The following is a 12,526-nucleotide window of genomic DNA, read 5'->3' on the forward strand; positions in this document are numbered from 1 at the left end:
TTCCACGACGGCTCTGCCCCTCTCTACAAAATCCTTTATCTTAATGCCACCCACGGGAGTCACTGATGGGACCCTATGCGCTGGCACAACTCAAGGAGGAGTTCTATCATCTGAGCCGCATCCCAGTGGCACAAAAGGCAGAGGAATTATCTTCTATTAGAAACGATCCCATGGCACCACGGCGCTCCACCAACACCCAGCTAGGACCCACAAGTGCACCTTGTCCTATCCCGAGGTCCCTAAAGCAGGTCTCTGCCCTCGCACTGTGGACGTATGGGGCCGGGCTGTTCTCCCGGGGGCCGTCCTGGGCACTGTGGGGGAGCAGCATCCCTGATCCCACCCCCTCGATGCCAGGAGCATGCCCAGTCATGACAACCAGAGATGTCCCCAGACACTGCCCAGTGTCCCCTGAGGGCAGAACTACCAGTTTAGAAGAGGTGTCCTAAAGAAAAAGAAGAGAAAGGGAAACAAATACAGGAATAATCAACTTTCCTTCCTTCCCCACATTTACCAAAGGCTGGTGTTCAAAGGCCTGGCTGCCCCAATATGCAAGCAGCACCTGGGGTCACAGGGAGGGCGAGCTCCAGGATGCAAAGCTCTTCACTGCAGTGGCTGCTACGCTTTATCCAGCACAGACCAGAGGCCCTGATGAATGATCACCCCCACACCCCCAGAAAGGTGCATCTGAACACATCGACACTTGCCTCCAGCCACACGAGCTTCCAGGGCCCGCTGCACCTGTTCGCCCAGCGTGAGACCAGAGCCTCCCATGTGCCCAGCCCTGCCCAGAACCACAGGGAGGCCAAGGTGGGTGAGACAAGATGCCAGCCCTCCCACACAGGGCCAACACAGGACAGCTGTGACAATGGGTGGAGGGGACACAGACGGGAAGGAAGAGACCAGTCAACCTGCACACGCATGTTCACAGCAGCCTAAAGATGGAAACAACCTGTCCATCAACGGGGGACCAGATACACACGTGTCCCCCACACACGTGTCCCCCATATGGGCACTTCACTCGCCCACAGGCAGGAGCGAGGCGCCCACACATGCCGCCCCGGGGACGGACCCTGAACCCACGACACTCAGGGAGGGAACCAGACACAGGAGGCCCCACGGCTGTGTGAGTCCATGTATGTGACACGTCCAGGACGGGCTCCTGAGCGGTCAAAGCAGGTGATTGGTTGTCAGGGGCTGTATGTAAGTGAAGAACAGGTCCTAGAATTGCCTCCAGGGGTGGTTGAACAACTCTGTAAAGACGCCGAAAACCACTGAACGACACACTTAAAAGGGAGCAGACTGCACGGTACATGAATTACATCTCAATAAAGCTGTTGGATTGTTATTGTTTTTGTTTTTTATAAAGGGAGTCCAAAAAGGTACACATGGTGTGATGCCACCCTAAGGACATTCTAGAAAAGGCCAAACTACGGAGAGAGTGGTGGGATCTGGAGAGAGTGGTACGATCCGTGGGAGGAGGGGTGACTGGCGATGTGGGGCAGGGAGGGGTTTAGTTCCAGGGCTGGGAGGTTCCTGGAGCCACAGCGGCGGGGCCACATCACTACACACTTGTCCAAACCCATAGAATGCACATTAGAAAGGAACCCTAACATCAGTTGTACAACATGTGTTCATCGAACATAACAAACATGCCACTCAGGCGGGGATGTGGGTGGCTGGGGGGACTGTGTGAGGAGGCCGGGTATATGAGGGATCACCGAACCTTCCTCTTGATATCGCTGAGCATCGAGGACTCAAATAAATATGTAAATATAAATAAGTTTATAAATATATAAATTCATGATAAGTGGGTTAATTTAAAAAGATGAAGAGGGACGAGCATCCCCAGTGTAACTGTGACAAAGAAACCAAAAGGCAGGCCAAACGGCCTCAAAAAGGATGAATAAGACATGTGTACCCTGGGGCCCAGCACCTCATGAGGCAAACACCCCCTTGGCACCACTGACGTCGGGCAAATTGCTCTCGGGGGTGCGCATCCCTGACCCCCACCCACTCGATGCCAGGAGCGCCCCACAGCTGTGACAGCCACGGATGTCCCCAGATACCACCCAGCACCCCCAGAGGATCAGAAGGGCCCCAGGGAGAGCCCTGAGCTGCAGAGACCCTGACATGTGTGCCTGAGATACACGCACAGTGACCTCATGGCGTGTTCACAGCAGCACCTGCAGGGAAAACCATGGCCTCATCACACAAAGGAGTACCACACAGCTGCGTGTGACAGGGAGAGGCAGCAAAGCAGACGAGCCTCCCACATCGGTCAAGGGAAACAAGGATAAATCAGGGAAATAAAGCATGAACCGAGGCACCCGGACGACGGAGAGGCAGTGGGAGAGAGCTGGAACCAGGAGCATGACCAGGCCCCTCATGTCCACCCCGGGTCAGGAAGCCAGGCGCAGGCTCCCTGGAGGCGGCCGACGAGCCGACCCGGTAAGGACGCAGACACAGGCACACACGGGGCAGGGAAGGGGGCATTCAGGCTGGGGCAGGCTGGCATGGGGCTCTGCCTCCCAGACATAACTCACAAGCTGGTCCAGCTGCTTCCTGAGGCCACTTCTAGAACCTTCCAGAAGGGCCCTTGCAGGAGGGCTGCACGACTGTTTGCTGCAGGAGAGATTGTGTGTGGTGTGCCTCTCTGCCTGCCCAAAGCTGTGAAAAAACGCTTGGGAACCACGAGGGAGGGAGGCTGGGCCCAGGCCTGCCTCACACCAGTGTGCTCTAAGTTTAGATTCGTTATCAAGATCCAAAAGTTCTGGAGTACCAGGCCGGCTCAGTTGGAGGAACGTGACTCTTGATCTCGGGGTTGTTGAGTTTGAGCCCCACGTTGCATGTAGAGAGGACTTAAAAAAAAAAAAGTCCTAAAATTCCAACCGAGGCTAAGCTAACAGTATTAATAAAAGCTACAAAAACCACACGACAGGTGACCTGCCCTTGTGTTAGAGGTCTCATTGTTAAAATTAAACCCACAGTTAACATCTCGTAGAACCAAACTTTGCGCTGAACATCCCTCAAAACTGCCTGGAGTGGAGGGTGTGTGTGTGTGTCGTTTGGGGCACATAACCTTGTACAGCAGATTCAGGTCCGAAGACAAAACTGTCCCCGGTGTTTATGTCTTTCTCTCTTTTTTAACCCAAGTATGCTTTCTGGACATTTCTGGATGTTTGGAATTATCGGCCATGCACACCATGTAAAAGTGAACAAACATATATAGGATTTGACAACTAAGCATGCTGGTCCCTGTCAGAAACTGGGATTAAAGCTTGCGGTGCCTCCCGTTTCTGTCTACTCTCTGCCCCCCAACATTTTCCAAGGGTACTCTTCAGGGTGCCAGGTGCTGCCCAGAGGCCCAAGAGGGCAGGAAATACATGTCCGTGGGCTTGGCCAAGTGGTGGTTCTCGGGTTAGCTCTAAGCAGCCATTTAGGCAAGAGGTGGCGGGGACAGTGAGCCTCCTCCTACGGGACCAATCAAGCTGGAGGAGGAAAGGGAGTATCATCCAGGAGGGCCTGCCAGGCTAGGCTGGGCGGCTGAGGGGGAGGGAGCAGAAAACGGCTCTGCCCCTTCCTGGGGGCGCAGTACAGGCCCCTCACTGGTCCTGCTCAGCCTCCAGGCTCTGCAACAACCCAGCATGCAGATGGGACAGACCAACAGAGACAGGACAGGAAAAACCGCATCAAGCAGGAGCGCAGATTCGGCAGAGGGGACAGGACTTCCCACCTTGGCGGGGGGAGCAGAGTAGACAGCACCCCAGGGCCACACAGGACCCTTCCACATCAACAAGAGCTCTTTGGGGTTGTAAGCTGCTTTGGAGGGTGGAAAGGAGTCCTAAGACCAAACACTGCGCACGCTGCCCTGGGAAAACTGCAGCACAGTGCCCTAGGGGACCTGTTCTAGTACATTCCACAGCGGTGCCGATCCTGACAGTAAAACCCGGATGCACCTACCAAGGACGCAGCATGGAAGCACGACAGGGTGTAACTGAGCTACAGCCAGCATGACAGCCTAACCAGCTCCTGTTTTTGTAAATAAAGCTTTATTGGACTGACTGGGACATGCCCCCTCATTCGTAGTCGGTCTGTGGCCAAGTGGTGCTCCCAGGGCAGGGGTGAGCAGTCCTCAGGGAGCCAAACCTACACAATAAGGGTCAGCAGACACCTGGCTCAGGCGCTGCTCCCCCAGGGGACGGAAGGGGACCCTCCGTCACGCAGCCTGACGGACAGGACTCGGGAAATCGGGGACAGCGTTGAGGAAAAGCCAGTCTGAACTGGTGGTGCTCGGACACGAGCGACCCTCTCGAGGCCATTTCCAGGGCACCATTTCGGGCTGATCTTCCAGACGGACCTTACCACCACCGAGGCCAGGGAGGCCGTTATTGGGGTTTCCCTCCCAGTCGACTGGCTACTGAATACTTCTCAAGGGGGGCAACTGCAGAAAACAAGCCGGTCCCCGCGTCAGCAAGGCCGAGGGGAGGAACCCGATGCTGACTCACTGCACCTTCCCTGCGAGCAGGCCGGGCCTGGACCCAGGCAACCGCCCCGCGCACTTCCCAGGCCAGCCCCGCAGCAGCTCAGGCCACAGCCACCTGGGCAGGGGGCCACCTGGGCAGGGGACCGGAAGATTATGTAAAGGGCAGGGCCCTACACCTGAGCGGGCTGGAGTCACCACAAATGACAGCTATTGTTATTTTTATGGGCAGCCAAGAAAAAGGCACCAGATGCCTCTCGCCCTTGCCCAGGCTGGGCCTGCCGCCCAGGTCCCTGCCCCCATTCAGCTTCTTGCATTTCCGCCAATCAAGCGACATAACCGCCAACCTATTCAGCCCCAACAAGCCGGCCACGAAACCCTCCCATATCCTGAAGAAAGACTCAACTATGTTCTGCTTTATCATCTCAATCAACCTTACTGCAGACCTTGGACTGCTACAACATGTTTCTTTAGAAGGGATGGAAAAAAAAAAAGCAAAAAAGAACTGCGAAGATTCTCTAGAACATTCTGTAAAAACAGCTCTCTGGCCCCCCCACTGGAAACTGTGCTGCTTTCAACCGGTATCAGCCTGGTCTGTTTGCAGACTCGACTCGCTGGCTCAGTGCACGAGGTGCTGCGGTAAGGCCTGTCCCCACCCTCCTGTCGCTGTCCCACCTCCTGGCAGCCAGGCCGGGGGGCCCCCCCGCATCCCTGGGGAAGTTGCATCACGCTCTAGGCCTGGCTGCCTCAGCCGGAAGACGGAGACGACTACAACATTCCCTCACGAGCTGCAGAGTGCTTGCGGAAGGAGCACCAGGCGGGGGGACGGGCGGCAGTCACGGAGGTTACAGGAAGCAGGAACCCTGTGCTAAGTGTGAAAGCCGGGCAAGAGCACCGTCTCTCCTCGCTGACGTCCCGCCGGTTAAAGGTACAACATACGCGTCTTCCGCCCACAGGTGTTCCTGGTATCATCAGGCTTTATGACTTCCAGGAGTCCTAAGGGACTTTCACGTGGATCTTTACCAAGGAAGGGAGACGGGGTTTGGTTGTGTGGGTGCAGACATTTGTCCAGACTCCAAATGTTCTGCTTTACGTGTGTGTATCTCACTATGTGCCTGTGCTAACCTAGAAAAACAAGAAATCCAGACCCGTACCGGGCTCCAGTGAATGTCAGGCGTGCTCAAGGGCTTAGGGCTGGCGTGAACCAGCGCCTGCAACTTGGAAATGCACTCCAAAAACTACAACGGATGGGTGGACAGACAGGAGGACAGAGAAGGCTGCGCTAGCTGGAATGTGGCCAAATGCCAGGGGCAAGATCTAGGGGTGGGCGCTTGGGTGTTCGTGGCTCTCGAGACTTTTCGGCCCGTTTGGAATGTAACAACGGTGCCGGGCACGTGGCAGGCGCTCGCAGATACTCCCACTTGAGACGACTCGATCGGAGCCACCTCTGATTCACGCTGTGAACTGCTCAGCAGGCACACGCGGGAGGTTCTCGGAAACTCTGTGAAAGGATCTTCTGCCGAACAAAGAGACCGAGTGGCTCATCGAAGTCAGTCTGGATGCCACAGAAATGAGCCGTTGGAGGAGGCGGGAGAGACAGCACCCTGGCAGAGCTTACTCAAAGCCCTGCCTTTGCTCAACGCGCAGGCGACTCAACAGTCAAACCCTCAGTCCGCGGGACTGGCTTCCCCTCCGCATCCGGGGGTTACCTCGGATCCTTAAGACAGTCAAGTCACCCCAGGAAGCAGGCGAAAGGTCTCCAAGGTCACCACAAGCCCAGGAAATTAATCATCGGGGTCTCCTTTGGAGTTTAACCACACTGGAACCTCCCAGCCCCCAAAAAAACCCTGGCCGGGCGCAGATTGTTTATTCCCCAGCGGAGACAGCAGATGGCGGCAGCACCCAGTTCAAAATGCAACGACAACAAAGTCAGGCACCCGCAGCCCAACTGAAGACTTTTAAGCCAGGACCCAGTCCCTATGCCGTTGTCCCCTACCGTCCACCCCACTCTACGACGGCCCCTGCGGACGAGACGGCCACTTCGCACTGGATCATCTTATCTTACGGGGGAAATCCCACCCAAGGGAGGATGGGCCAACCCGCCAGCCCCCCAAAGACACCGACAAACACGGAAACCCCCCACTGCCCCCAGAGAAAGCCGCCCAAATGTGGGCAGCTGAGAAAGCAGGGGTGGCCATTTTAGGCCACCAGGGGCTGGGAAGAGGACGAGAAGAAAGGAGGCAGGAAAGCGGGGCCCGCAGACCCGGGGGAAAGCACGAGCTCCCGCTCACTCCGCGGAGCAGGCCCAGAGTGGCGGAAATTCCTGACCAGCAAGCGCCATCTCCGGACTCCGAACAAGCGGATCCAAATTTCTAGATAACAGGCCCTGTGGGGTCGAACTCTAAATAGGTGCAGGCTGTGGCCCACGGGCGTGTGTTTCAAAGAAAAACCTGGCCCTTTCTGCCCTAGTGTCGGAGCAAGGATTCTAGGCTCTTCCTGGAAAATTCATCAGTCCTCCATTGGCCACCTCCAACTTCCTTTTCTAGAGATTATTTTGAAGGGAGCTTCAAAAAACAAAAAAGAAGAAAACAAGGGGAGACCGACTTAAAAGCCCAAATGCTACAGATTGGAGTGCCAGCTTCCTGCCCGGTATGTCGATCTGCGAGTGGAGCCTTTGTTCCTGGCTCAGGCATTTGAGGTTTCTGTGGAGACGTGAAGCGGGACCGGACGAGGGGCGGGGAGAGTATATGTACGACGCCTGGACCAGGCAAGAACAAAGGTGCTGGGCGGGCGGCAGCCGGCGGGGCGGGTTTACCTGCTTGCCCCTGTAGAAAAGCCTCTGCAGGCCTGGCTCCACGTGGAACAGCTCCTGGATCTTCCTCCTCAGCTCCTCCACCTTGGTCAGCCTGGACAGTGAGTCCACGGTGTGGGCCACCTTCCCGTCCATGGTGCGAACCTGGATCCACATGGTGTCTGCTGGTGCTGGGCGGGAGAGAGCGGGACCTCTGGGTCAGTTCTGCGGCTGCCACCAGCAGACCGCACCGCGCCACGCTCAGGTCACCTTGGCTTTGTCCAGTCTGTGGACACGAGGAAACTCCCCGAAAGCCCTCCCGGCGCACCGGCCGGGGGACCAGCCGCAGCTGAGCAGGGCCCCCAGAGTCGATGAAGACGAATTAGTGCATTAATGACCAACAACGGTGGAAGTGCCAGGAGGGAGGGCAAATTAGGGGAAGGCAAGAGGCATCTCGGACCGCTCAGTCCAACCCACTCCGACTTTCACGGGGGGGGGGGGGGGGGGGGGGCGGAGGGGGGGAGGGCAATGTCCACAGAAGGAAGGAGGACACAGCCAAGAGGCGAGGGACCAGGCTCGTTCGTTCATTCATTCATTCATTCATTCATTCATTCCCTGGATTAATACTGAAGCAAGAGGAAAACCCAAAAGTCCGGCGCGGGTTGGAACTTCAGAAGTCCCAGAAACTCAACTAAGTGAGACCGAAGGGGAAGGACACCCCCCCGCCCCCCGCCAGACCCCGGAGCCCCCAACCCTGGGCGCCCGCGGCCCCGCCGCCCCCCCCCGCGCGCGTGCGCGACGCGGCCGGCCCCGCGGTGGCCATGGCAACCGGCCGCCCCGTCCCGGCCGCCCCCGCGCGCGCCGCGCGACTCACCTCGGCCCCACGGCGGCCTCACGCGCAGGCTTGCGTTCCCGGGACCCCGACCCACGGAGCCAGAGCCCCTCTTATTCTCCCGCCCGCCCGCTCGGGCCACGCCAACTAGCCCACGCCCACCCCCACCGCTGGGACCGGCCGAGGGGCCCCGCGCGCCAAGTCCCGCCCCCTTCACTTGAGCCGCCTCGCTCATTGGCTCCGCCGCGCCCGGCTGCCCCGCCCCGCCCGCTCCCCATTGGCCCAGGCGCGCCCGGGGAACTAAGGGCGCGCGAAATCGGGCTCGGGCGCGACAATTGAATCGCGGGGCGCCCCGCGCGCAGGCGCGGAGCCTGACATCCTCCCCTGCGGCTCGCCCGGCCCTCCCCCACCCGGCCGGCGCGACCCCCGCGGGGCTCTGGGTACGTTCCTCCCGCCCCTGCCGGCGCCCCGGCTGCGCGGGCGACTCCCGGGGCCGGCGGGGCGGGGGCAGGGCCCGGGACGGCGTGCAGAGCCGCCAGGCTGCGGGGCGTGCGTGCGCCGGTGCCGGCCGCGCGTCCCCGGGCAGCTCCGGAAAGTTTTGCAAAGTCCCCGCGCCCGGTGCGCCGGGCCCTCTCCCCGCCCCGGGCCGGGAAGGCACCCAGATCAGTGCGGAGGCTCACCTCTGCCGCCGCCCCGATCCGCTCTCCTGCCTGCGCGCCTGGCCTGGCTGGGGATGGCGATGGACACGCGTGCGTGGCCCCGGACCCCGCGCGGACCTGCCTGCGACCCGGAGCGCCTGGACGGCCGCCGCTGCCCGCCGCGCTGCCAGCTGCTCTGATTTTTTTTCCCGCGAAAACTCGGCGTTTGGGAGTTGCGGGGCCGCGGGAGGCCGCGCCAGGGGCGGGCGCCTGCCTGGTGATTGGCCGCCGCAGTGGCGGGAAGCGAGAAAGGGGGTGGGGGGCGCCCCCTCCTCCACCCACCCCCACTCCGCCCAGCGGGCCACGGCCCCGCCCAGCCCTGCGCGCTCTGCTGGGCGCGCCCAGTGTGCAGCCCGGCCCAGTGGCGGGAGCTGCCCCCCCCCCCACTATGAGTGTCCCTCAGGAGCCCTAGGGACGCCCGGGGCAGGGACCCCGGGTAGAGACCCCCTGACCTTTCATTCCTTTTCCACAGCCCCTCTCCCCCGGGCAGGGGCACGCACTGACCAGTAGGGCAAGGAGGGCCAGAATCAATGTTTAAACACGGCAGTAGAATGTGGGGGCCCCTCTTGAGATCGCCTGGACCCCGATGGCCAGCCTGATCGCCCCAAGCTCCATTTCCTGGCGTCAGGGCCTGCTAGAGCTCCCTACCCTACCCACCCGCAGGGCTTGTTTGCTGGGTTTCCCGCCTCGTTTTCCCGCCTTCGCCGGCTGTCCAGGCGGGCAGGACTGCCCTGCCCCCTCCGCCCTGCTTGCTCTGCTGTGGCCAGCCTTGGCGGGCACACAGTGACCCATGCTGGGCACCTACAAAGCGCCCGGTCGCAGTGTTCAGAGCTGGGGGGGCCCCAACAATGGGCAAGGCCAACCCTGTTGGTGGTCTCCAGAAGGGTAAATTCTTGTCTGGAGAGACAGGCAAAAAAAATGAATACGTAAAGCAAATCATTTCAGATACTGCTATTTGCATTGAAGACAGGACAGTAGCTGGAGAGGCATGTGGGGGGTGGGCAGAGAGGACGTTCTGGTTGAGGTGGAGAGGTGGGCCTCTCTGAACAGATGACATTTGAGCTGAGATCTGAGATAGAAACCAAGGACAGATGGGTCAGGGAGGGACAGGCAAGCTCGGAGGCCAGAAAAGCCTTAGAAATGTAGCAGGGAGCAGCCAGGAGCCAGTGTAGCTGAGCAGAGAGGGGACGAGGTCAGAGAGGGGTGGCATCTAAGGCCTCAAGGGCCACCAGGAGGACTTTGGGCTTTATCTCTTGGGAGCAGTGAGCAGCACAGGAAGACTGAGCAGAAGAGTGATGACCTCCAACTTCTGTTTGTACAGGTCTCCCTGGCACTGAGTAGAGTCCCTTCTAGGCACTGGTCCTTCTGCTATTATTTCCCCAAGTGGCAGACAGAAGAATGTCCCCCTAAAGATAGCCATATCCTAATCCCTGAGCCTGTGAATATGGTAGTTTCCATGGCAAAAGGGACCTTGCAGATGAGATTAAAGACCTTTCAGTGGGGGAGATTATTTTAGATTATGCAGGCTGGTCCAAACTCATCACAAGGGTCCTAACAAGTGAAAGAGGCAGAAGGGCAGAGAAGAAGTGACAACAGAAGTAGAGGTTGGCATGATGAGACCCACAGACAAGGAATGTGAGGAAACCCATAGACTCCAAAAAAGGTGATGGCCGGATTCCTCTCCTAGAACCCTAAAACACCTTCTTAGCCCCTTAAGACCTGTTTTGGATTTCTGACCTCCAGAACGGTAAGAGAATAAATTTGTTTTTTAAGTCACTAAAAATGTGAGGATTTGTCATAGAAGTCATAGGGAACAAATAGAGTCCAAGATACAAAGTCCAGATGCTACAGTTAACTTCTTCCAACTTCAGAATTTCATCTGTGGTACTAAGTATCTCTCTGGGCACACACCCATCATCTGGGTACAGACCACATCCCAGGGACCGGCAGGTATAAAGCAGGCCTACCTGAGTCTGTGATGAGATTTTTCATGCTAGGAACCTGCCATGGGAACTTGGCCCATCCCTGGTGAGAGCATATCATCTGTTTGTACCTACTGTTGCAAAAACTCAACAGGACCAAAAGAGGGAAAACATTCTTCAGGCGTATTTGGAGCAGGGCACAGCCGAGGCCCCTCAGATATCCCAAGTCAAGTAACGCAGAAAGAGGTCTGGCTTTCCCTGCAGGAAGGACTTTGAGGGGCCCATTTCTCCAATCATTTTCAGAAAGTTGGAGAGGTTGCTTGGGTTCATTAACAAACATGAATAAAAGACTGTGCCAGGCATCTCCAGAAGAAGTTTACAAACCATTCAGGGAGACAAACTAGCAATGCTTACAAAAGACATGATATGAAATAATAAAGCAAGATAGGACAAAGACAATGAAGAAGGCCTGCCAGAGTCTGGAGAATGGACACTTCTGGCATCTCTTCTTCTCCAGTGGCTCACCACTACCCACATGCAAGTCAGGCACCAGGAAAACCATTAGTGGGCAAAAGGCCTGTTTCCTTTTTGCAAAATGATATATTCTGGAAGGTCACTAAGTCACTCAACAAACTTTTACTGACACCCCTCTTGTCTGAACCAGCCCGAGAGTCAAGCAGATGTTGATGGGCACAAAGCTTCCAGAAACTAAGTCCTACCTTGTGGGGACTTCCCATTCAATGGGAGGAGACACGGGTGTAAAGAGAAATGTCAGATGTGTAAGGAGGTGTTTAGGGGGAACACACAATGCTCTAAGCATCTTCAGTCCGGACACACCAGATTTCATGTCTTGGCCATAAGTATAATTTTTTTCTATCAGGGACTGGTATATAGAGAGAACCATTAAAATGACAATGATTATGGGAACCCTGGTGGCTCAGTTGGTTGAGCATCTGCCTTTGGCTCAGGTCACGATCTCAGGGTCCTGGGATCGAGCCCTGCAATGGGCTCTCCACTCAGCAGGGAATCTGCTTCTCCCTCTCCCTCTGAGGTCTCTCTTTCTCTCTCAAATAAAATTTTTTAAAATGATAATGATTGTATATGAGTTTAACCAGTGTATGAACGCTAAGGAGTGCGCATGCCACATTTGGGAGCCATCTGATAGAACAGATAATATCTTTGGGCTCATTCCTCTCCATCTCTAGGTAAAGCTCATAATGCCTACCTCACCAGAGTCCTTCCCACCTAGGCCTCTAACCTCCCAGCATGATGACAGGTGTCCCCTATGTAGCTAGAATGCTAGGGTCCTATGGTTGTTTTGGCTTATGTATTTGTTGTTTCCTACAGAAAAAAAAAAAAAGTGGTTGGGCTATCATTTCATAAGCCAGCGAGGACTTTGGAATTCCCCAGCTATCTCACCCCTGAACAACAGCCCTGTCTCCCCTCCTGGCCACTAGAGACCCCTTCTCAGAACCCTGGCTGGATGATGTCACAGACAGGTGACCTCACTGCGGCAAAGGAACCGGGAATCTCAGTGGCATGGGGGAGGAGGGAGGATGTTTCTCCACCACCCCAACCCCCCATGTCTGTGGTGAAGTCAATCGAATTAGTGTTGCCCAAGGATGCAGTCTACCTGGCCGGCTCCAGCATAAAAGGGCAGGTGGTTCTAATCCTGAACAGCACCCTGGTGGACCCTATAGTGAAGGTGGAGCTAGTGGGAAGGGGTTATGTGGAGTGGAATGAAGAAATCGGGGCATCCCGTGATTATAGCAGAGATGTTATTTGCAACAACAAGGCCGACTA

The 12,526-nt window shown here is 57.0% G+C and overlaps 1 protein-coding gene across 6 annotated transcripts in view; it reads right to left on the reverse strand.

The window, feature by feature from the left end:
• Nucleotides 1-12,526, reverse strand: part of UHRF1 (ubiquitin like with PHD and ring finger domains 1) — a 53,804-nt gene that overhangs the window by 23,054 nt on the left and 18,224 nt on the right. For 3 of the 6 annotated variants that reach the window (XM_072721705.1, XM_072721706.1, XM_072721704.1), the window contains one exon: nt 7,296-7,462. The exons of 1 other annotated variant lie outside the window; for it this stretch is intronic. In XM_072721705.1, coding sequence (XP_072577806.1) covers nt 7,296-7,448 — 153 coding nt within the window. In that variant the 5' untranslated portion in view covers nt 7,449-7,462. Of the gene's footprint in view, nt 1-7,295; nt 7,463-8,145; nt 8,304-8,783; nt 8,934-12,526 lie in introns of those variants that run through there. 2 more of the 6 variants (XM_072721708.1, XM_072721703.1) reach the window with 2 other exon arrangements.

Source organism: Vulpes vulpes, chromosome 9 (genome assembly GCF_048418805.1).
Source record: "Vulpes vulpes isolate BD-2025 chromosome 9, VulVul3, whole genome shotgun sequence".
Classification (NCBI taxonomy): Eukaryota; Metazoa; Chordata; class Mammalia; order Carnivora; family Canidae; genus Vulpes; species Vulpes vulpes.